General features: G+C 41.9%; 1 protein-coding gene across 3 annotated transcripts in view; it reads right to left on the reverse strand.

The window, feature by feature from the left end:
- Nucleotides 1-26,664, reverse strand: part of unc13c (unc-13 homolog C (C. elegans)) — a 582,280-nt gene that overhangs the window by 460,105 nt on the left and 95,511 nt on the right. For all 3 annotated transcript variants that reach the window (XM_087981434.1, XM_087981433.1, XM_087981432.1), the window contains exon 8: nt 22,783-22,942. In XM_087981434.1, coding sequence (XP_087837560.1) covers nt 22,783-22,942 — 160 coding nt within the window. The remainder of the gene's footprint in view (nt 1-22,782; nt 22,943-26,664) is intronic.

Below are 26,664 nucleotides of genomic sequence, written 5' to 3' on the forward strand. Positions count from 1 at the left end.
TACAATGAACAAAGCAGAAATTTACAGTTTAATATTATTTTCCATGCTTATCAAAATATAAACATTCTCTTCAATATCTGCATAAAAATTAACAGATAAGTTTCAAGTAACCAAAAAACACTAAAAGGCCTTATGTTATTTTTGGTCACCCAATCACATTTCATTTCTTTCTGTAAACAGAAAGAACTGTGGATGTTGTAATTCAACAATAAAAACTGAAGTTGCTGGAAAAGCTCAGCAGGTCTGGCAGCATCTGTGAAGGGAAATCAGAGTTAATGTTTCGGGTCGAGCGACCCTTCCTCAGAATTCAGTTCTGAGGAAGGGTCACTCAACCTGAAATATTAACTCTGATTTCCCTTCAGAGATGTTGCTAGGCCTGCTGAGCTTTTCCAGCAATGTCTGATTCTGCTTCCTTTCTTTCTAGGCTGTATCCAGTAATTCTACATTCCCCCATCACTTAATACATCTTACCAATTTTATTCTGCAGATTCGGAACAGAACAGGATTCAATTGAAGATTTACGATATTTCGTGGAGAGGGGTTTGTTGGTGAACATGCAGCAAGAGCATGGTATTGTAGGAGCAAATTACTGCAGATGCTGGAATCTGTACAACAAATGCTGGAAATCAGTGTGTGTCAGGCAGCATCCGTGGAGAAAGAGCAAGCTAATGTTTTGAGCTTGATGTCACTTCATCGGAGCTGATTGTGTGTTTTTTTGTTTTAAATAACCTGTTTTACAGAAGACCAAGAGAATTAAGTTTGGAGGATATGGCGAGCTATTCAGGGCACATGGAGGGGCAGATGATGGACTATCTGGAGTGGGTGTGGCACGTAGGATGAGGGATAAATATTTCACAACACCAACAGGATGAAGTCCCAGAGAACGGAGATGGGCTTTTTAACCAGCTCACACTCGGCAGGCCCTGTAGCTGTCTCCATTCTGTGTCCAGGCCTGGCAAAACAAGCTCCATCCCATGCTCATCACCCCCATCCACTCCTCTCAGATTGAGGATCCAACTATTCAAGGCATTTTTCCTGCTACTTATCTACCTGTCGGAATTGGGTACTGCAGATGCTGGACATTAGAGTGGTGCTGGAAAAGCACAGCAGGTCAGGCAGCATCTGAGGAGCAGGAAAAATCGATGTTTCAGGCAAAAGCCCTTCATCACACCTGAAGCTACATCTTGAACCTCTAATCATATCTACCTGTACTGACTGAGCCTGAATGCCCAGACCTGAATGTCAGCTTGATATTGCTTAGAAAATTATTTCAAAAGATTTCTTGGCAGTCAGGAAATCATCCAATTGGGGAACTGAGTCTATTCATTTTCTAATTGGCTATGCAAGGAACACACCAGGAGGACACTGTGCCAACTGATCAATGACGTGGTTGGATCTGATGAATAGGTCCAAACAGATTTTATTCACAGTGGATCCCTTATCCACCAACCACAAGATCAGAATAGGAGGCCACTGAACTACTGCAGGTAAGAAAAGGAAAGATTCCAGCAATAAATTGTGAGTACTGGGCGTTAAAGGTGGGGTCTGATTAAAAAGTATGGATTTCCTTCCCTAAAAGGCATTTAGAGTCCGATAGGTTCCTACATGGTCTCAATTAGGTTAATCTTGATTTATTGAATTCTAATTTCCTGACCTACTTTAGTGGGATTGCCCCCCAGTATATTAGGCCAGGGTCCCAGATTACTTGTCCCTTGACATGACCATGATGTCACCTCCTTCCCCCAACAGTAACAAGATCTTGGGTCAGGACAATTGTCGTTTCAGGCATAAGCCCTTCATTAGGAAGTGAGGACTGCAGATGCTGGAGATCAGAGTCGAGTGTGTGGTGCTGGAAAAACACAGCCGCTCATCAGGAAGGGCTTATGCCTGAAATGTCGATTCTCCTGCTCCTGGGATGTTGCCCGAGCGGCTGTGTTTTTCCAGCACCACACTCTCGACTCTGATCTCCAGCATCTGCAGTCCTCACTTTCTCCTAGTAACAAGATCTTACCTACTTATGCTTGTTCTTGCATTCTCTGCCTCTGAGCAAGTTAAACAAAGGTAAATAGGCACAGCTATAATAAAAACAGAAAATGTTGGAAATACTCAGCACTTCTGGCAGCATCTGTGAAGGCAGAAACGCAGTTAATGCTGCATTCCTAGTTCTGATGAAAAGCCTCAGATCTGAAACATTAACTCAGTTTCTTTTTCTATAGATGCAGACTGAACTATTGAATATTTCCAGCATTTTTGGTTTGTATTCAGATTTCCAACATCCACAGTGTTTAGTTTTGCATAATCAAGCACAGCAGCTTCTGTCATAGAGTCATAGAGATGTACAGCACAGAAATGGTCCTTTGAGTGCAACTCATCCATGCCGACCAGATATCCCAACCCAATCTAGTCCCACCTGCCAGCACCTGGCCCATATCCCTCCAAACCCTTCCTAATCATATACCCATCCAAATGCCTTTTAAATGTTGTAATTGTACCAGCCTCCACCACTTCCTCTGGCAGCTCATTCCACACACGTACCACCCTCTGGGTGAAAAAGTTGCCCCTTAGGTCGCTTTTATACCTTTCCCCTTTCACCCTAAACCTATGCCCCCTAGCTCTGGACTCCCCGACCCCAGGGAACTATGGCATTGACATTGACACAAGCTAATTCAAGTCATTGCTCTTTGACAAATATAGACAGCTCTTATGACAGGTACATCTTGCAAAATCTGGCTACCTGAAAACTGGTGAATACTAAAAACTGGACTTTCTTTTTTAAGATCAAACTGGACAAGGCTTAACGTAAAGTGATTTGTCATCACATTTGTTGGCTTTCATGCATGGGCTAATTCACTGCCTTAAGGTGCGCCAATTTCTTTTCCTAAACATCAGCAAGTTCTGAAATCAGTCATGGTCTTGGTCACAAAGCTGCCAAGACCTGTAGTGGTGAGGAACATAGTGGCATTAAAAGCAGAAAACATGTTTCAGTTCAGCTGTTCCTCTCCTTACTGATGGAAGATCAAATGGAAAGCTCATTTATAACTTGCTACTTGAGGGAGATGTTTGAATGTGATAGATTGCATCAATACTAAAGGGATGTGAGAAAATGAAACCAATAAAATTCACTTTGGCACAACCAGAGCCTCTCATAACTACTTTGGAGAGTATTCCAACTGAAGAGGTTGTACTTGGGGGAAACGGCCCATTACAGGCTTTTTGCACTCTATTTGTACTTAATGTCAAATTGCTCGGGTATTGTGTTCTTATTTACGTTCTTCCAGCTATTACAGTCCTAACATTTCATTAATCTTCTCCCCACCAGTTCAAATGGTCACATCAGTGCAACACAAAACCATGTTTCATCTCTGGCAAATGTTGTAACAATTGCAGAGATTCTTTGGACAATAAAGGCCACCCCCACCCCACCACCTGAACTTTTCAAGAATTCAACAATTTTCATTTTCTTTACTCACTGCCCTCCATAAAAGATAGCCAGCCCGACCACATCAACATGTGTCATACAATTTATGCAGAAAATGGTTTTTATAATAAGTTTTTCTTAAATCTAAAAAAGACTTATCATAGTGATCTCAGACAGGTCCATCTTCAATTCAGCACATTTTTAAACCAGGGAAACATGCAGTCTTTTCCACGACACAATCCTGGTGATACAATTTGATGAAAATCTTACAACTTCATTTATTTCTTGGTAATTTATTTAAGAATGCTAACATTTGCTGGATCGTTTAATTGAAATTGCAATTTCATTAATTGAACCTGCAATTGCAGTACAGGAAAATGGAAATATTAAAAAAAACCCTTGAAGTCTGCTGTTCATTTCTTCTGAAATATCTATTCGACTTCTGTAAGAGCTGCTTTGAAAAATGGCAATGAGCATAAAACTAGCTTGGCACCTTAGATTGCTGTTAACTCTAAAGTGCCATGTTAGAACATAAAGGACTACAGCACTTCAACTCCAGAGAGATGCAAGAATTGTGAAAGCTGTATAATCAGCATCTTGAACATAGCATGAGATTTGGATAGCACAACAAAACTGTTAAGAATAAGTTTCTTATTTTCCAGTTGGGGACCCTGCAGGCTTCAGGACTCAACATTAAGTTCAAAAATGTCAGAACCTGAACACTTTCTTCCATGTCCTTTACCCACCCCCACAGACCCCAGGCTCTAACATGACATGGGCTGCTTCCTTTTCACTTGTGGTCCTCATTGTCAGCTTTTCTTTCTCCTGAGCACACTCCTGAACATCCAATCCTTTGTCTCCCAAGCTGTCATTCTCTCTCTCTGGGCTCCACCTCAGCCCATCCGCTCACTCCTTTTCTGCCCCCTCCTTCTGTTGTCAGCATAAATGCTACCTTTTCCAAGCTACTGTCACAGTTCTGAAGACGTATAAGCCGGACTCTGCATCACTGCCAGACCTGCTGAGTTTCTCCAGCAATTTCTGTTTTCATTTCAGGTTCCAGTATCCAGAATTCTTTGCTTCATTTAAGGATAATGACACTTGCATTATGTTAGCCTTGGTACAATGTGGAATTTTCTCTTTTTTAAACGAGCAAGGCAGGGATCAAAGCAGAAGGGACTTCCACTTGAGGGCTGGTCAGGTTTTTCCACAGAATTTTGTTCTTCTCAGCTCATTACACAGTCATGTGCAAGTGAAAAGATCCAACTTTATTGGAAGGAGATTCCAAAGTCCACCAAGACTTTCTGGGCTCCAACATCTGGGGGCCATATTTGAAAGGTAACCAGGCAACAGCAGCATCAACCCAAGAGCACCACTCCACTCCTACTCATCAACCCCTACCCAGGCAGAGTTGTCAGAGATCAAGCAAAAGCTGGGCACCTTGCTTTAATGATGCCTCTCTAGATGTTTCCTTGAAGGTTGTCCAGGAAAGAAAGCAAGCTTTTTTCCCTATGGATGGCAACAAAAAGCCATCTTGACTTATGAAGGCAGCCTGCACAGAGGTGGCTATGGTGGGCAGTGCCCTCTAGTGGTTGAGGAGAACCTGGCCCAAGTGCCACAAGAAGATAAATGATCTGCTGCGCTCTGCCAGCGAATGTACCAGTCCACTCAGTGCTTCGTGCTCTCATTACTGCCAGGTGTAGTTGTAAAGTTGCCAACCAGGAAGTTAGGTGCCAGGTATCTCCATCAAATACCTCATGGGCAATCAATGTCGATCACCTTGTTGCAGCAGCCAATGTAGTACAACTGGCACCACATTGTCACTGCCTCTCACAGATCTGTCAAAGTTCACACTTAAACAGAGAAGCAGCTAAAACAATCAGCAATCATGCCCCATCAAGGTCTTGTCAGTACAATGAAGAGAATGTCCACATACGATTGATTTTCACCAAAAGTTTGCATGGGGCAATGATATAATGCCAAGAGATGGCCTTTTGAGTGGAGCACTACTTTGAGTTAAGTCCAGCTTGTCGTGCCCTCTGCTGGTTTGCTGGCATCAGTGAGTGCCGCTCCCACACTGGGCAAGTGTAGTGGCCTGGTCAGACCCCTCGTGAGATGGTCAAAATGGAGAGGCTTTAGCCTTCACATCGTAAGCAATTTCATGAGGAAACACGTAGATTACGAAGGAGCTGAGTTACTGAAGAAGTCTGGAGGAAAAGTTCTACCCTGCCTGATACATGGCTCATATAGAAAAAAAAACAGAAATAGCTGGAGAAATTCGGCTGTTCTGGCAGCATCTGTGGAGAGAATGCATAGAGACAAAATCTTGGATCCAGTGACCCTTCTTCAGAACATGCCTCATGTATATAGTCAGGCTTGTAAAATATGTGCTTCCCATTTTTGGGGAACACCATTACTACTGAATACGAAAGAGTTTTCTGACCATTGGTCAGCCTCAGAGAAAGGGGTCAAGAAGTTTAACAGCAAAACCTGGACCAGGCATTGAGAAACTAAATTTTTGTCTCCTGCCCAGTGAAGTTCTCGCACCTTTTGTAAGTTCCAGAAGATTTTACCCAAGCATGACAAGGGGAGGTGATGACATTGTGTAATGTTGCTGAACTCACATTTCAAGTTCCAGCTAATGCTCTGGGACCTCAGGCTGAAATTCTACCACTGCAGCTGGTGGAATTGGAATTCAATTAATCAGAAGCAGGTTCACCCGAATGCAGGCCTCGGTAAGCATGACCGGGAAATTATTAACTGGCATCAAGGCTGCCTCCAGATAGATGCCATGCTCCTGATGAATGGGGTCAGCCTGCAGTCCAATGTGAAATTCCAGGAAGCCTCCGATGATGGTCTCACTTTGGCTTTTCAAAATCTTAACAAGCGACCTGAGGCTTGCAGATGGACAGTGATTTGCCTCCAGTTTGACCCTCTCGTAGCTGAAACATCAGTTGGTAACAGGGAGCTACATACCCACTTGTCTCAGTTCTCACCATTCAGCCTCTGAACGCCCTGCCCTTTGTCAACTCAACCCCTTTTTGTCATCCACTGTCTAATTTTGCACAGAGTGACCTGTACAATGTATGTTCTCCACATGATTAGTCTTTAAATCAACACAACTGGCAATAATTACATACAGGTTGTTCTGCTATAACACATGATTCATTAACGCAAATTCGCTGTCATGCGGTTGACAAATAGGGGACGCTGTTTTCAAGGCACAAACATTTAAAACATGTGCTGGCTGTAACGCGATTACATCACCGACATTTTTAATTGCGGTTTCTAAAGCACAATTTTGTATAACACGAGATTGCACAAGAACTCAACCACCGCGTTATCGAAGAACTGACTGGGTATTTCTTAAATAGAGACATGTTTTCAAAGCTTTTTGGTTTGCATACATCAGGAATGACACAAGAATGCCAAATTTCCAAAGAAGCAACACTTTGTACTGGAAGAGTGTGGTACTGGAAAAGCACAGCCAGTCAGGCAGCATCCGATGAGCAGGAGAATCGACGTATTGGGCAACAGCTCTTCATCGGGCTCATTCAATTCTCCTGCTCCTCGGATGCTGCCTGACAAGCTGTGCTTTTCCAGCACCACACCCTTCGACTCTGATCTCCAGCATCAGCACTCCTCACTTTTCCCTTTGCATTGTATAACTGTTTGGGTGGCCAACTGATTGGTGCATTCTCCATGGCAACTCTTCAACAAGAGAAATAAAGTCCCATACTTTTACTTAAATCAAAAAATAATTCACAAGGCCTGAATTTTTTTTTAGTTTACAGACAACAAGACCCAGAGTATAAATGTATTTCATTTCTAGTGATTGTAAGTGATCTTAAACTGGTTGTTTATGTGGCTATGAGCACCGTTTGGATTGTTCAATGTGTGTTGACTCAAAGTCCTAGAGATGTACGGCATGGAAACAGACCCTTCGGTCCAACCCGTCCATGCCAACCAGATATCCCAACTCAATCTAGTCCCACCTGCCAGCACCCAGCCCATATCCCTCCAAATCCTTCCTATTCAAATACCCATCCAAATGCCTCTTAAATGTTGCAATTGTACCAGCCTCCACCATTTCCTCTGGCAGCTCATTCCATACACGTACCATCCTCTGCGTGAAAATGTTGCCCCGTAGATCTCTTATATCTTTACCCTCTCACCCCCTAAACCTATGCCCTCTAGTTCTGGACTCCCCAAGCCCAGGGAAAAGACTTTGCCTATTTACCCTATCCATGCCCCTCAATTTTGTAAACCTCTATAAGGTCACCCCTCAGCCTCCGACGCTCCAGAGAAAACAGCCCCAGCCTATTCAGCCTCTCCCTATAGCTCAAATCCTCCAACCCTGGGCAACACGGTGGGTGGCACGGTGGCACAGTGGCTAGCACTGCTGCCTCACAGCGCCAGAGACCCGGATTCAATTCCCGCCTCAGGCGACTGTGTGGAGTTTGCACATTCTCCCCGTGTCTGCGTGGGTTTCCTCCGGGTGCTTCGGTTTCCTCCCACAATCCAAAAAAATGTGCAGGTTAGGTGAATTGGCCAAGCTAAATTGCCCGCAGTGTTAGGTGAAGGGGTAAATGTAGGGGAATGGGTCTGGGTGGGTTGCGCTTCGGTGGGTCGAAGGGTCTGTTTCCACACTGTAAGTAATCTAATCTAATCCTTGTAAATCTTTTCTGAACCCTTTCAAGTTTCACAACATCTTTCCGATAGGAAGGAGACCAGAATTGCACGCAATATTCCAACAGTGGCCTAACCAATATCCTGTACAGCCGCAACATGACCTCCCAACTCCTGTACTCAATACTCGGACCAATAAACAAAAGCATACCAAATGCCTTCCTCACTATCCTATCTACCTGCGACTCCACTTTCAAGGAGCAATGAACCTGCACTCCAAAGTGTCTTTGTTCAGCACACTCCCTAGGACCTTACCATTAAGTGTACACTTAATGGTAAAAGTATGGTAAGATTTGCTTTCCCAAAATGCAGCACCTCGCATTTATCTGAATTAAACTCCTTCTGCCACTTCTCTGCCCATTGGCACACCTGGTCAAGATCTTGTTGTAATCTGAGGTAACCCTCTTCGCTGTCCACTACACCTCCAATTTTGGTATCATCTGCAAACTTACTAACTGTACCTCTTATGCTCACATCCAAATCCAATCACAGATTCACACCTAATAGAAGTAGTTTTGCTTTGGGTTTAGCCTGGAAAGACAAAGATGCTTTAAAAATTTAACAACAAATTAAAGATAGTCGTTTTGTGCTGTTATAATGCAATGGGCACAATTATAAAGATGGCCCCTCTGCAGAGAGCCTGGTCTTATATGTACACATACCATTGAAGGCAACAGGACAGTTTGGGGAAGCTCTTAATGGAACATTTGGAATCTTGTGCTTTAGTTCGGGGCACAGAGTACAAAAGTAAAGAAGATGTGATAAATTTGTATCAAATTGGTTCAGCCTCAATTGGAATAATGCATCCAGTTCAGGGCACCACACTTAAGAACAGAGTCATAGAGATATACAACATGAAGGTATTCGTGAGAAAAGTCTCTGAATAGTTCTAGCAATGTAATGGCAAGTCAAGTAGTCTCAGTGCTGAGACCATTCTTTGATAACAACAATCACACTCACTGACTGTCATCTTTACTTTATCATGTTTGACTCTACCAAAGACATTCAACTAGGCGCACCAGGAACACTTTGCAAGGTTTTCAATGTGCAGCCTCATATGAAGATTGGGAAATGGACCATGTCACATAAAGCTGTAGAATATGGAAAATACTAGAATCTTCAAAAACCACTGAATCAAAAATCAAATGTTGGGACCTTCCAAAATAGTGATTTCTATTGGCTCTGAGATGGGGATGATGAATGTTCAATACAACAAAAGAAAAAACACTGAATGAAAAAACTAGCCTCATGGTGACCATGAGTCCGTTGTTGAAAAAACACCTATCTGGTGCACTAAAGTCAGCGATGCCCACATCCCATGAGTGAATAAAGAAAAACTGCTTCTTATTCAAAGCATTTCTTTGGTCTTTTCTCAAAGCCAATCACGCTGGTAAAATCCAGCCTTAATAATACTGGAAATTCCAGGCCAATGCTGTGCCATCACTGAGCTGGAATGCCATGCATCATTGTAAAGTGGAAGTGGGATGACACGTTTGCAAGTTATAATATGACTGCAAATTTCCATTTGTGTTAAATGTATTGCTTTTTCCCTTCACCATAGAAGCACAAAATATTTTCACTGGTGTAAGAACAGTTATTGACTCTTTGCACTATCTATGCTTCCGTTGTTGTTCATGGATATCTTAATTTGCTGAGTTGACTACATGAAGTAACCCAGTGTATCACTGAAAACATTGCATTTTAAGCAGCTAAATGCTGAGCTTGAGCTCAGTTCCTGACACTCTTAGTATCCACTCCACGAGGATGAAATCATCACTTCATCATTTCACTAACAATGGAAAATTACTCACTGTATTGGCTCACATCAGAAGCAGACAAAAAATGAAGTCAACCATGAATGAAACATCAAGAATTAGTCATGATTGCATTTATTGATTGAATATATTTGGTAGGATTTCTTCAAAAATGTGAAATGAAGAGGAAGCATTTCAAATATAAATATAAATTCAGAATATTGAAGAGAATATTGTTGAGTGGGGTCCCGAAGGGCTCTGTTCTTGGGCCTGTGCTCTTTGTAGTTTTTATAAATGACTTGGATGAGGAGGTTGAGGGGTGGGTTAGTAAATTTGCAGATGACACAAATGTTGGAGGTGTCGTCGATAGTATCGAGGGCTATGCAGGCTGCAGCGCGACATAGACAGGATGCAGATCTGGGCTGAGAAATGGCAGATGGAGTTCAACCTGGATAAATGCGAAGTGATGCATATTGGGAAGTCAAACTCAAATGCTGAATATGGAATTAAAAGCGGGGTTCTTGTCAGTGTGGAGGAACAGAGGGATCTGGGTGTGCAAGTACATAGATCCCTCCAAGTTGCCACCCAAGTGGATAGGGTTGTTAAGAAAGCATATGGTGTTTTGGCTTTCATTATCAGGAGATTAAGAGCCGCGAGGTTTTGCTACAGCTCTACAAGTCCCTGGTGAGGCCACACTTGGAATATTGTGTCCAGTTCTGGTCGCCCTACTTTCGAAAAGATACAGAGGCTTTGGAGAGGGTGCAAAGAAGGTTTACCAGGATGCTGCCTGACTGGAGGGCTTGCCTTATGAAGAAAGGTTGAATAAGCTCAGACTTTTCTCTCTGGAGAGAAGGAGGAAGAGAGGAGACCTGATCGAGGTATACAAGATAACGAGTGGAATAGATACAGTCAATAGCCAGAGATATTTCCCCAGGGCAGGATTGACTGGTACGAGGAGTCCTAGTTTGAAGATATTAGGAAGAAGGTATAAAGAAGATGTCAGAGGTAGGTTCTTTACGGAGAGTTGTGAATGCATGAAATGTGTTGCCAGCTGTGCTGGTGGAAGCAGAGTCATTAGGGACATTTAAGCAACTGCTGGACATGCACATGGATAGCAGTCAGTTGAGGGGTGCGCAGGTTATTATATTTTACATTGGGATTAAACCTCAGCACAATATTGTGGGCCAAAGGGCCTGTTCTGTGCTGTACTTTTCTATGTTCTATGTTCTAATATAAAATCTAGTTAGCTTGCATTAGAGACACGAAAACCAAAACATGCAAGACTGAAATGGCCCGGCACAGATGAAGCCCAGAGGGTGTAACATAAATAGGGAAGTCAGGTATCACTGTTGCATAGACAGAGCTATATTAAATGCTGCAGTGATAGTCTTGTTCACTGGCCAGAAAGTTGGTGGTTACCTTGGAAGCACCAATGGAATTCACTGCCCGTGAGGTAGCCAGTCATTAGGGCCACCGTGCCTCTTAGGGGGAAAGTCACATGTCCATGAACAGCCAATCAATTGGGAGGGTTAGTAGATGTTTGGTGCCAGCAGTGGCCACTGCCAGTACTGCAACAGGGCCCAGGTGCAGCCATGCCCCACAGTACAAATTGTTTGGATTCACTGTGGGATCAATTGGGAGGACCAATCGAAGTTGGCTGGCAGTGTGGCAGCAGAGAGAAAGAGAGAGAGAGAGAGAGAGAGAGAGAAGAGGGAGGGGACTTATTGTGGTGGACAGGCAGGGCGCATTCAGTCCCTTGTAATTTAATGCCAAGTACCTTGGTAGGCCATTAAGTGCCTGACTGGGAAGGAATCCACCAGGCTCACAGCGAGATGTTGAGTGGCTTTCTTTCCCACCCGGTGTACACCCATCCCACTATGATGGCTGATACCCACATCCTATGAAAGGACACAAAAATATCAAAGAAGGATAGCATCTGTTTGTTCAGAAAATTCGACTGTCGAATGCACAGTGACGCCCAAAACAACACAATTGTTGCGGTCGAAAAAAGAAACACCATTTTATAGATGTACAGCGTTAGGAAGAATACTCCTACTTGTTCCTATTTTTAACAAAAGATTTAAAGAAAGTTTAAACTACTTTGAGGTGCCATGAGACCCCAGCACTGCACCCTGTCCCCGCCCATCCCCACCACTTATAAAGCAACTCACAGCACATTGCTCTGTGTTGGACATTCTGCTATTGTATAGAGGAAACTGCATTACAATCTGATAAAAGGTCACAGACCTGAAATATTAACTGCTTCTCTTTTCACAGGTGTTGCCAGTCCTGCTGAGTACAACATTTTCTGTTCTTATTTTCCCTTTGAAATCGGAGACAAACCAGACGGAACTAAACGGTTTTCACTAGTCTTCTGCTTTGCCACGCTTTTATTTCTAGTAGCTCACTTCATGTACTGAATGCAGAATGAAGTATTGCAAAGCAGTATTAGGTATTCACAAAGATAGGACCTGCATGTATCAGTCTAGAAGCAGAACCCAAAATGATGGGCTGGCTCATGTCAAAAATAATAATGTTAATGATATAAAGGGGGCAGAATTACTCCCTTAGTGAAGCTGACAGGATTGGGAAATTATGGAGCAATTTGCCATGGAAAGAAACTTACCCCCTTCTCCATAAGACCATAAGACATAGGAGTGGAAGCAAGGCCATTTGGCCCATCAAGTCCACTTTGCCATTTAATCATAATGATGGGTGTTTCTATTCCACTTACCTGCACTCTCCCCGTAGCCCTTAATTCCTTGCGAGATCAAGAATTTATCATTCTCTGCCTTGAAGACACCCAACATCCGGGCCGCCACTGCACTCCGTGGCAATGAATTCCACAGGCCCACCACTCTCTGGCTGAAGAAATGTCTCCTCATTTCCGTTCTAAATTAACCCCCTCTAATCTTAAGGCTATACCCATGGGTCCTAGTCTTCTCGCCTAATGGAAACAACTTCCCGGCGTCCACCCTTTCTAAGCCATGCATTATCTTGTAAGTTTCTATTAGACCTCCCCTCGAACTTCTAAACTCTAATGAATACAATCCCAGGATCCTCAGCCAATCATCATATGTTAGGCCTACCATTCCAGTGAACATCCGTGTGAATTTCCACTGGACATGCTCCAGCGCAAGTATGTTCTTCCTGAGGTATGGGCCCAAAATTGGACACAGCATTCTAAATGGGGCCAATTCTCACCACCTCAGCAAAGTAAGTGGAAAGAAAGAAGCTCCATTTGGGATTTTCTCAACTCACTAGCAACAAAGGCCATGGAGTGGCCAATTAATGGCCAGTTAAAAAGGTCTCAACTCACCACCTCCCTGATCACCGAGTCACTAACCTCCCCCACAATCAGGAGGAAATGTGACTATCTCCAGAATGGGAAACCATGGAAACTTGCCGAATATGGCGAGTGCTCCAAAAGTCCCAATTTGGCGATGATCACAAGTGACAGAAGGTGTTCTTGGAAAGGCCACCCCACTGCCCACACCTCATTTCACCTGTACCCATGGAAGGAGGATAAAAAGCATTTTAACCACTTGATCCCCAGAAAAGCAGGCAGAGTTTCGGACCCCTGGAAGGAGCAAGCCTTGATGAGCTAGCCAGATTGCAAACAGATTGACAACTGATTGGGCGAATTACCTTGGCAGTGGGGGTGACATGTTGGTTACCAGCTAACACTTTCAACCCCACACTTTGTTTAGGTGATTAAGAAATTTACTGCAATTTTCCCAATGTTAAGCCATTTAACCAATACCACACAGACTCGGGTACTTATTGAGGCAGAGAGCTGGAAATTTATTACCAACTCATCCACATATGCTAATAGAACATCTCAGAGTTGCACAAGGTCTGGCTTCAATGGTTGCTTCTGCTGTTACAGTGTCTACATAGTTGACTGGCTGACTAACCAATCGACTAATTGTTTAACTGATTATGAGAGTAAGATGGAAAACTTTTAATTCGGGTGCCACACGCTATGATGCAATACAGATATTTGAGACCTGTGCAATATGATGTCTCCCTTTTCCCTTTGCAGTTAAATAAAATAATTCTGATCAGTACATAACAAGGAATCACATTGGTATATTAGCTTTACACATGACCTGGCAGATGTACACTACAGCCAGAGTCAGAAACAAAAACTGAAGTTGCTGGAAAAGCTCAGCAGGTCTGGTAGCAACTGTGAAGAAAAATCAGAGTTAACTTTTCGGGTCCGGTGACCCTTCCTCAGAACTCATTTTCACAGCTGGATTCAGTCCTTATACAAATGATTGACAGACACAGGTCAACTCACTGACTGACAACTTAACTGACTGAAAGTAAGGTGGAGATCTTTTAGGAGGGTGTCACATTTCCTGAAGCCATTCAACTGTCTTAAAAGGTATCGTGTCTTTCTGAAATCTGTGCAACAACACTTCGATGTGTCAATCTTTAAAATTCTCTATTAATTGTTCAACCAGCTTCACGCAAGTGGCACATCATTATTTTTAAGAACTTGCTTGATTTTCCTCATTAATTTTCCATTAAACTTTCCACAGCAAGTTATTTATGGAAATTAATGGTACATGTATAATCCTGATGTCAGCATCAGGATTGCTAACTACAGTGCAAATCTGCCTCTGCAACCCAGAAATTTAACAAAGTAATTTAAAGCATCATTCCTTCTGGTAAAAACTTTCAGCAGATATTGAAATTTTTTAATTTTAGTGTTTTTTTCCACTTTTCCTTTATCTTTTGCTCATTCTAATAAATTAATTTCTTTCCATGATTTTTATTCCTGAATCTGATCTGATGAATTCACCCATTCTAATCTACCCTCTTTCTTCATTATTCCTTAGTTTCTTAACCTTCAAGCCTCATTGATTGAGCTGACCCACCACTCACCATGACACAGTACTTCCAACAAGTTAGAGCATAACGATTTGTTTTGAGTGTTATGGAGCAGACCAAACCCCTCAAAATATTCAGAAGACAGTCCAGACCATAATTTTTCTTGTTTTAAATGTAAATGTAGGGTGTTATGTTCCAATTTGATTGGAATTCAATTAATCAAACTTCCAGATTTAAAGCAAAACACACTTTATTCATCTACTATAGTTAAAACACAACAAAAGAAGGAAGTAATTGGAATACCTTAACTCTATTGGAAAACATAACAGAATAATAGATACAGTAACTATCATTAATTAACTGTTCCAATATAGTAACATCCCATAGACACAGCCTTGGCATAATGCAAATTCAGAAAACAGATTATCTCACATGCAGTTCTCCAATCCAGGAGGAAAGAACATCAAAAGACAATTCTGAGAGAGACAGAGCTCCGGTTTTCAGCTGTAGCAAAGAACAAATGGCAGCTTTTCAATAACCCCAGCAGCTTCTGCTGAAAGCTAAACTAAAGATCCCGGTTCTGTGGGAGTTTGACCACAGCCTTTCATGCTGCTTCTATAGTTACAGCTTTTCAAAGAAAGTCCCAAGTCCTCACAAGCTGTTTACTCCAATGATTGGATTTAAGAGGGTTCATCTCTGTCTTAAAACCTTTCTTCAAACAAAACCAGGACAAAATAACTTCTTAAAGTCACAGCATCATCACATGACTCATAGGTTGCAGATAAACGTATAACCAAAGACTGAGACTACAGGATGCCTCAGTTTTGCACTCACCTCAGTTCCTCTCGATCAGGGAGGAGCGGGAGGATAGAAAAAGTTATAGCTCCTGATTACCAATCATAACAACTTAAGAAACAGGAGCAACAGGAGGCAGTTCAGCCACTTCAATCTGCTTAATCATTCAAGAAGATTGCGGGCTGATTCAATTATGGTTTCAACTCAACTTTCCCTCCTGCCTGCAAACACTCCCAGCAATGGTCATCGGATTTGACAGCTCTGTATTCAAATAGCCTATCAGAGCTCACTCTGAGTTACATAAGAATAATGATTACTCTCACCCATATTAGCACATTTCCTATAGTATGGGGTCTTTAAAGGATTCTGTATTTCCCATAAATTTCTATGAGTCAAATAACCCTAATCATTCACTAAAGACAGAGTCCTGGCCAAAATGGTCTTTGGTTTATGTTCATTCTGCTCCAAAGTCCTTCCCCATTTACTTGCAGCTGTTTCATTGCACTAAATACATTTAATTATGCCACTACAAACAACTCCTGAGCATTAAATGCACCAATCATTCCCATTTGATCAAAACGAAACCACTATGAAGGGATCACTCTCACTCAGCAGAACAACTCCCAAGCTCTCCAGCAAAGCAATCCTGGGTAACGCGGCTCCTTAAAAAGGACAAATCATGCCCGGGCAGCTCCTTAGCACAAAGCCAATCTGATTCTTGCTTGGCAGCACAGCTCACTCGCTGCCATCAAACCAGTCTGACAGTCAGCAACTACACACCTGCCTCTGGCTCAAAGACCCAATTAAAAGCAAACTTGGCAGCTGCCCAGACAAGAATATTCCTATATGAGCAGCTGTCACCTTTACGACTGTCCTCCTTCCCGTCTGCCCACATCAGTTCCAGCTGTGGTTTACAACCTTAAAATATTTAAATACATCTTCCAAGCTCCATGTTAACTGCTGATCGTTAAGAAGACTTATTCCTCCTTTAAAGAACCTGCCATCATTAACTCTTAAAGCAGCACTCTTTGGCCTATGGCACGCAGTAATCAACAAGAGACACTACTGAATATCGGGTTTACAGCCCAGATATTCCAACGGTCAGAGAGTTGGTGGAACAGAGCTGACTGGAGCTACACATTTGGACTAAACAGAATCTGGCTCTGGTGGAAACTGCTCATAAATCTTAATTCTCTGATGAGCAGTTTTTTTAAAAAATCTGGAACCCTATGAATTTCTTCACCATCTGGAGAAAGTCATTAAAAAGTCAGAGAATTTGAAAGATTCTGACTCACTTCAGCTTAATAACTACCCCGGCAGGGTTGAAGGATTAAACACCTACTCAAATGGAACTTCTAACTCCACAATGGACCCCCAAATACACCACCCCAATCCCTAATGCTGCCCGAAAAGACAACTACCTCCCCCTGACTCAATACTCTTCCCACCAGCACCTAGACCCCCAGCCCAGCACAGACTGACTCAACTGGACCTGACCACACCCTGGTCCCACTGGATTTGATGTTCCTCAGCTCACTCAGGACCAACCTGACCAACTGACCTACACTGGCATTATATCCATCTGGCTCATTGCCCTCCTATCTGTCCACCTGCCAAACCCAGCCCTCATGTACCTTGCACGCTTACCTCACCTCAGTCACTGTCAAAGTTCTTTTAGGATCTTTAACTCCTTAAATATGGCAGCAAGTGTCATTAAAACATCGGTGTGTGTTGGACTGCAACACTGATCCTGCTTATACAATACATTTCTCCCTGGTTTCCTTTAACGGTCAGATTTGGAACAGGCCCAACTCTAACTCTTGCCTTAGCCATTTTTGACATGACTGCCATTCTCTACTAATTGTAAAAGGTAAAGTGTGCATAGTCCCAGAAGACCACAGGGCTGCTCTTTCACTCTAGAGAGATGACTGGAGGTGATTAAGCATGAGGGTCACCACACCTCAGTCAAGGCAGGGTTGAGAAGCAGCCAGGATGGGAATATTGCATCTTCGGATTGTAATAACAAAGACTATGGTGTGAATTTAGGTTCTGCTGTACTGGAGCTGGGCCGTATCAGCCTTGTAGCCTCTCAGTGCTGAACAGTGAACCACCAGAGGCAGCCTGTGGCAGTATTCTCTGGAGGCAATGGATTCAGTAAAATCGAGATGCTGCACTGGCTGGTGTGATGCCAGAATTTCTAAATGGTTGACAGATTCTGCTATCACATCAATGGACAGATCAAGAAAGAAGAAAAAAAGCAGCCAGTTTATAGTCTGCATTGACGTTTTACATTAGGCCAATGTGTGGCTTGCGAGCACTACACTGGAAATCACTGCTGGAGGGATAGACAGAGGCGTTGTTTTGCTCTGTACTTGTTTGTGAATCAACCAGATCCACTGAAGACATTTGGACATTTCTGTGCAATGAACCAGTGTTGAGCTGTTGGATAAGTGCTATTTAATAAAGCCTGGCATTAAAGTTGCAGAATCATTCTGAATAACTTTAGCTTAAGCAGTGATTGGCGAAAGCATAGCAGTGTATTTTTTCAGAGTTGTTTTTGAGAGTCTGTGCATAAATCAGGGAGGACAGAGGAAAGCACAAGCCTAGTCTGGGGGATCTGGGCGCAGTGCAGCTTTAGCACAGTGAGAGAATTTAACAAGGAAAGCTTAAGAAAAAAGGTTCAAGAACAGCATTGAGGAGGAAGCATGGAGGATGGCAAGAGGTCAGTCTGTACTCTGGGTGAGGGGTTTTCAATGTTTATCACCAACAGTGGCTCTATGTCATTATTACTTGCTAATTTCTGAAGGACACAGCTGCCAGTCTGAGGTGGGCAGAAAAGCCAGAAGAGGAAAAAATATACTTCACTTTGCCCTCACCAGTCTACCTTTTGAAGATGTACCTGTCCATGAGAATACTGATCAGAGTGACTACTGCACAATCCTTGTGGAGATAAATTCTGATCTATTTCAGAAAACATTAACTGAAATCTAATTTAGTAGGAACTTGCGTTATTTCAGAGAACATTGAAAACAAACTGATTAATTTATTTTACTGTGCTATAAGTTTTAATCGTTTTAGTCCTTATTTGTTTGTATGCTTGATTTGGTAATCATTCACCATTTAAGTCAGCTGAAAATATACATACGCATTATTAATGATAGGTGAATGATCATAATTCTTTAAAGTAAGACGTCCCTTGCATTCCAAACTTTGAGACATCACTCTTCTGAACAAAACTTAATTGAAAATTACCAATATATTTAAGAGATTTGCATGATAATTCTGCTGAATTCATCAGTTATTAAGAACTCAATTGAAGGCAACCACAGGAGGTAATATCTTCTCAAGTGTAATGTTCTTCAGAATGGTCACTGAACCTGAAACGTCAACTCTGCTTTCCCTCCACAGATGCTGCCAGACCTACTGAGATTTTCCAACAATTTCTGTTTTTTGGTTCAGATTTCCAGCATCTGCAGTGCAATTCTTTCGGCTTAATGGCATTTACACATCTGGACATTCTAATGTTCCAGAAATGATTGTACACCATATATTACAAATATATAGAATTACATAATCTGAGGGTAACTGTTGACCTTTAGCACACCTTGTGCATAAACTGACACCTGGCAGCTGTTCAGACCCATGACTGGCACCAATTAATCGGCCTTGCAGCCCACAACATGGGAACATTCATCTTGTCAAACCTGCACGGCCATTTAGTCCAACTGTACCTGATTGAACACTTCAATACCTTTTACAATACTAACCCTGAAACCATTTACAGCATTGTAAATCACCTCTACTTCAAACATACTCAGAGACTGAACTTCCACAGCCCTCTGGGGTAGAGATTTTCAAAGATCCACCACGTCTCAATTCAGTCCTAAGTGGTATATCCCCTGCTTTACATTTGTACCCCTTGTTCTATACTCCCCAACCAGGGGAAATATCTTACCTGCATCTATCCCTTTAAGTATTTTGTAAGTTTCAATGAGATCACCACTCTTTCACTGAAACTCTAGTCTGCATAATCTCACTTCACAGGACAGTCCAACCACCCAAGGAACAAGTCTGGTGAACCTTCAATGCACTCCCTCTATGGGATAAGGAGACCAAAATACACATGCCAATTACACAACTGAAGTAAGACTTTACTACTCCGTATTCAAATCCTCGTGCAATTAGGGCTAACATTCCATTAGTCTTCCTAATCGCTTGATGATCTTGCATGTTAGCCTTCAGTGACTTATTGCCCAGAACAGCCAAATCTTTTGCATATCAACGTTTTCCAAGCTCTCACCATTAAAGAAATATTCTGCACATTGGTCCTTCCTGCCAAAGTGGATAATCTCTTTCCACATATAATCATAGAGTCATGGAGATATACAGCACACAAACAGACCCTTCAGTCCAACTCGTCCATGCCTACCAGATATGAGAAATTAATCTAGTCTCATTTGACAGCACTTTGTCCATATCCCTCTAAACCCTTCCTATTCATATACCCATCCAGATGTCTTTTAATGTTGTAATTGTACTAGCCTCCACCACTTCCTCTGACACGCACCAGTCTCTACGTGAAAATGTTGCCCCTTAGGTCCCTTTTATATCTTTCCCCTCTCACCCTAAACCTATGCCCTCTAGTTCTGGACTATCCCACCCCAGCGGAAAAGACTTTGTCTATTTACCCTATCCATGCCCTTCATGATTTTATAAACTTCTATAAGGTCACCACTCAGCCTCCAACGTTCCAGGAAAAGTAGCCCCAGTCTATTTTGCTTCTCCCTTTACTTCAAACTGTCCAACCCTGGCAACATCCTTGTAAATCTTTTCTGAACCCTTTCAAGTTTCACAACGTTTGAGCTATAGAGAGAGAGGCTGAACAGGCTGGGGCTGTTTTCCCTGGAGCATCGGAGGCTGAGGGGTGACCTTATAGAGGTTTACAAAATTATGAGGGGCATGGATAGGGTGAATAGGCAAAGTCTTTTCCCTGGGATGGGGAGTCCAGAACTATACGGCATAGGTTTAGGATGAGATGGGAAAGATATCAAAGAGACCTAAGGGGCAACATTTTCATACAGAGGGTGGTACGTGTATGGAATGAGCTGCCAGAGGAAATGGTGGAGGCTGGTACAATTGCAACATTTAAGAGGCATTTGGATGGGTATATGAATAGGAAGGGTTTGGAGGGATGTGGGCTGGATGCTGACTGGTGGGACTAGATTGGGTTGGGATATCTGGTCGGCATGGACGGGTTGGACCGAAGGGTCTGTTTCCATGCTGTACATCTCTAGGACTAATATTCCAAAAGTGGCCCAACCAATGTCCTATACAGCCGCAACGTAACCTCCCAATGCCTATACTCGATGGACTGACCAATAAAGGCAAGCACACCAAACGCTTTCTTCACTATCCTGTCTACCTGCAACTCCACTTTCAAGGAGCTATGAACCTGCACTCCAAGGTCTTTGTTCAGCAACACTCCCCAGGACCTTCCCATTAAGTGTGATATTCCATCTTGCCCAGTCATAAAGCCTGTCCAAATCCTCCTGAAAATGTTTCACATTTTCTCTCACAATACACATTCCTTAGTTTTGTATCATCGATAAATCTGGAAATATTACACTTGGTCTTCATGTCCATATCATTGATATATATTATGTACAGCTGAAATCCCAAGTACTGGTCTTTGTATTACACCACGTATTCCAGCCAGCCAATGAAAGAATAACTCATTTATTCCTACAGTTGGTTTTCTGTCTGATAAGCCAATCTCTAATCCATCCCAGTAAATTATCTCCTACACCATGTGCTTTAAATTTGCTAACCAATCTCTGGTGGTGGGGATCTCATCAGAGAATTCCTACAGTATGGAAGCAGGCCATTCAGGCCATCAAGTCCACACTGACTCTCCGAAGAGTATCCCACCCATACCCAACCTCCTACCATATCCCTGTAACCCTGCATTTCCCATGGCTAACCCACCCAACTTGCACATTCCTAGATACTATGGACAACTTAGCATGGCCAAACCACCTAACCTGCACATCTTTGGACAGTGGGGGAAAAACCGGAGCACCCAGAGTAGATACTGGGAGAACGAGCAAACTCCACTCTTTCAGTTGCCAGAGGATGGAATCAAATCCATGTCCCTGTGAGACAGCAGTGCTAACCACTGAGCCACTGTACCACCTTATGAAAAACTTCTGACAATCCAACTATATATACAACTAGTGACTCCTTTTTTATCAATCTTGTTCATGACACCCTCAAAAAAACTGCAAAACGTTTGTCAAAAATTATTTCCTATTCGCAAATCCACGCTGACCATGTCCAATCAGGACATTCTTATTCAAATGTGTATTTACCACTTCCTTCACGACTGCTTGAAACATTTTCCCTACTAGTCATATATGATGATAAGTCTGTAGTTCCCCATTTTCTCCCTTACTCCTTCCTTAAATAGTGGGGTTAAATTAGCAAGAATCATTCCAGAATTTATGACATTTTGGAAGATAATTATCAATGCATCAACCATCCCTATATCGAATTCCTTCAACGCTCACATTTTAAAGGTCTGATCAAGTTTGAGCATCATTAATATATCCAGTCCAACCTCCTAACTAATACTAACTTCCTTCAACTCTTAATTCTACTCAGTCACTTGGATCTCTAATTCTGGGAGATTTCTTGCATCTTCCTCAGTGAAAAACAATTTAGCTTCTGTGCCATTTCTCTATTTCCCATTACAAACTCTCTTGAATCTTCTTTTAATTAGTCCACATGTGTCATGGTCAAATGTTTCCTGTTAAGTAGCTGTAGAAGCTTTTACTGTCCATTGTTATGTTTTTTGCAACATAGCGTTCATAATCTACTCTTTCTTCTCTCATCAACTTCTCAGTTTTATTTATTCTAAAAAAGTCCTAATCCTCAGATATATTACTATTTCTGGTTACCACAAAGCATAATTCTTCCTAAAACAATTTTTTTCTCTTCGTAGGGAACAAGAATTAATCCTATTGCACATCCCAAAAACAGTCTCTGCAACTGGAGATTAATGACTAACATCCACCAGTTCACAGGCAACTTGCTTAATTTTTGGTAAAATCCCACAGGAGTCATCTAAAGAAACTAGACGTCAAACTCTGAGGTTATCACTATAATAGATTATCACCATAATGAACCATTCACTATTAAGGTAAAGACATACTAAATAAACTTTCCAAAATGTAAATATTTCTCAGTTTACATATGATTTAAAAATATTTTTGAAATGAATAAATTTACTACCTTAGTTCTCTCACTGGTAACAGTCTTTCTTTGGTTTTGGAGTACAAGTCCACTAACCCAGAACGATGCATCAACTGTCCATTTCCAGCTTTTGTTGGTGAATTATGACTGCAGCTTTGATAGTCACAATGGAAGTCTTCACGAGCGCTGTCTGAGAGTGCTGCAAGGAAGTAGGAGTAATCGTGAAACTGGAGCTTAACGTAAAATGCAACATTCTTGAAAGTGGTTTCAAATCCATGCACTACACTCAGAAACGTCACGGGAATCCTAACAGTAATTTCCAAAGGCATTGGTCTTAGCTGATATGCGCAACTGTATCGAATGACAAGACAGTAGATTATACAGTAAGAGTGCATATAATCAGCTGTCAAAGCCAAAGGCCACCTAATAAGGTGTCAACTGTAGCTCAAATAGTTGAACAAACCTCAGACATGATCATCTAAAAATTCTGAATTGTTGATTACTTGGTTAAGGATGATGAGACCTGAAGTACTTGATATCAGATCTTATAATAGAACTAGTGTGACATTACACTCTTCACCTTGTGGGCTGTAGGCAACAGCTTAGAAACCAGACCACTAGAACCACAGCCACATTCAACTAAATTGTTCTAGAGATCCAGCTGTGGATTGCAGAGCTATAGGGGAAAGATATAACACAAGGACTGGAGTTAATACTGGGCTGGGAGTGAAGTCACACAGGAAGGTTATTAGAGCAAAGAAAGGGAGAAATTGGAAACGGAAGGAGATTGAGAGTCAGGCATTTCAGGAGTTACATCAAAGGCATGGACTGGAGGCACCATTTAAAGTGGGGCATAGAGGAACTCCTTCTAATTCCGCTATCAGTGAGGGCACTTACTTACTTTGTAACTCAGGGCACTTTCCTGAGTGCGGCCATGAAGGCAGATAAGTATCGAAATAGACCCATGAAACAGGCTGCTAGGTTCTTTATTTGTTTATGCTAAATGAAGAACACTTGATTCTGTCAATGTTAAAGGACACCAATTGTTTTTCCCTGCCCAGTAATGCAAGTGGTGAAATTGTGTACATGCTCCCATCCACCATTTTGGCATCTTATTAAGCCATGTAAAGCTTGACAACAGCTTGTTACTTATCGTGCATTAAGTATCTGACAGAACAAATGAAAGGAAAATTAACTTGAAAAACAGGTACAAGGGAAACCCAAAGCTTTTCCCCTGAGGTCCCAAGCTACACTGCTCCCTCTTGACTTCCTCTGACCCATGATTCACCCACTGGTAGATCAAGCTGGATGGTGAAGTTGTCACTGCTACCCTCCTCCCCTCCCACCCCACCCCCATTCAGACCTCTGTCTAACCTTGTAATCAGATCGCTATCTGCACACTTCCGCAAGGACCCCTGCTGTTTTCTAAGGATGTTCTAGTTATCTGTTTACAACAGCAAGTCACCAGCAGGTCACAGCAAGGCAGCTGGGTCAGATGGGCCCAAAGCATACAGAGTAGACAAATCAAGTGACAATTGGTTTGTAATGCCCATTCGATGCCAGCAATGCCACTTTGAAGCTGAACTCTCCAGCTAACATTTTCCTTCATCTCACTTGCTGAATACATATTCCACACTTAGGGGTCTAAAACTGGTCTAAAGCTACAGGGCGTAGGTTTAAGGTGAGGGGCAAAGATTTAAAAGGGACCTGAGAGGCAACATTTTGATGCAGAAGGTAGTGCATGTATGAGACAAGCTGTCAGAGGAAGTGGTGAAGGCTAGTATAATTACAACATTTAAAAGGCATCTGGATGGATATATGAATAGGAAGGATTAGAGGGATATGGGCCAAATGTTGGCAATGGGGCTTGATCAGTTTAGGGTATCTGGTTGGCATGCACGAGTTGAAGCAAGGGGTCTATTTCCTTTCTGTATAACTCTATAACTCCTTCTCTACAGGACAGTGGAGAAATCCAACCATGTTGCCATAAAATCAGAATTCATGAAACCAGATTGTTTTAGGCTATACTGATGAGCCTTTGTCAGATTTATTACAGTCCAAAGAAGACCCAACTTGCAGGAAAGCAATTCAGGTGGTGAATGAAGCAGACGTCCAGTATTAAAACAGATTAATCCAAAGAATCTATTAACCTTTTAAGCTGCAAAATCACAAAATAAAAACCATATACACCAAACAATCAAAGGACAGAAACTGCAAACACTGTAGAAAAAAATCTCATGGATGCAAACAATGCCTGGTTTTTAAAACAGAATACTTTTATCATAAGCAAATAGGTAACTTTCAGAAAATGTGTCAAAGCAGGACACAGTTACAGAAAAGCAAAAGATTAAAGAACTAGCCACACAAAGAGATAAATGAGGTTGAACAGTCTCTAATAGAAGAAAAATTCTACTCCTATGGAATATTAATGACCCTGACCAAACATTTTCTCAGACATTTATGTCAATAAATAAGTTAGACACAAGAGCAAGTATCACAGTGCTGTCTGATAGAGACCACTGTAATGAAGCACTGCTTACAGTAAGCAGATATTCAGCTAAATGGTCCAGGGGCATCAGACTTGACATTAAAGTTATGCTAAGAGCAATTCCAAGAATGGGAAACACCAACTACCAGAAAACCTTCATGTACCTCACAAGCAATAAATCTTTCCCTTAAATAGATATTTTCCTTAACCTCATTCCAAAGGTGGAAAAGGTTAAACAATGAAAGTCAAGGAAAAGGCAACAGAAAATATTGTTGAATTTCACGAGCTCACAATGGAACTTAAATGTTAAGTGATGTTAGAATGAAATGTTTTGAGAGATGGCAAGCAGTACTATAGTAGTTTGGCTGAAATGTTTTTCACTGCTATCAAAACAGATCAGTTAGAGACAAAGAAAACTGCAGATGCTGGAATCCAAGGTGGACAAGCAGGAGGCTGAAAGAACACAGCAAGCCAGGCAGCAACAGGAGGTGGAGAAATCAATGCTTCAGGTGTAACCCTTCTTCAGGACTGATGAGAGCTTAGATTCCAAGTTGCAAAAACGTTCCAACTGAACTGGAAGCAAGGACATACCAGCTGTATAGTCTGCACCACTCGAGAGGAAGTATGTGATAGACAAACAATGGAAACATCAACCACAATGCAAAGATAATTTTGTCAGCATGAAGAAATGAACTACCTGATTCATCAATAATTCAGTCTCTCAGAAGGAGGGAGAAAGTCCAAAATATTCAGGACAACAAAAATAAAAAACAAGTTTCACTATGCTACTCCAAAATTCCACCAAGTTAAAGATGCAGCACACATAACCGCATGAAAAAGCACTAAGGAAAGAGAAATAGTGTGCAAAGATCCAAAATATGGAAAAGACATAAATCACCTTCTACAGTGGGGACCACATAACAGCTTTGGTGAAAGTCATATATTCCTAAAGTTACCCATGATATAAATGCACAAAGTTAACAGTCTTACAGTTCAAAGAGGAACTGCAGATATCAATTGAATAATCTTCTACAAAAAATGATCATTCTTTTAAGTTCCCCTGAGATTGTTTGTGGGAAAAGTGAAACTTTCTGAATTTGTAAAGTGAAGGTGATTTGGGGGGTAAATGGATGAGTGGTTAATATAAGCATTTAAACAAATGTATAACAATGTAATTATTATGAGGAAACAAAGGCTTGGGGGCAATGTTGCATACTGGTCTAAAACAGTCTAAGAAAGGTTAATACTTGTTTGAGTACAGGAAGCACCTCCCATTATCTTGGGAACGTGGCCGGAATAAAGAAGGATCTTGCAGGAGTCCGACCTGGTGCGCTTCTAGCAGTCTCTGTGGCAATGTAGATTGTCTTCATTGTGAACTAATTTGTAAATAGTTGCAGTAATACAATAAACCTGATATTATTTATTCAACAAGA

The sequence above is a fragment of the Chiloscyllium plagiosum genome, unplaced genomic scaffold (genome assembly GCF_037043375.1).
Source record: "Chiloscyllium plagiosum isolate Xiang-an unplaced genomic scaffold, Cpla_swu_hap1 HiC_scaffold_39, whole genome shotgun sequence".
In the NCBI taxonomy this organism is placed as follows: domain Eukaryota; kingdom Metazoa; phylum Chordata; class Chondrichthyes; order Orectolobiformes; family Hemiscylliidae; genus Chiloscyllium; species Chiloscyllium plagiosum.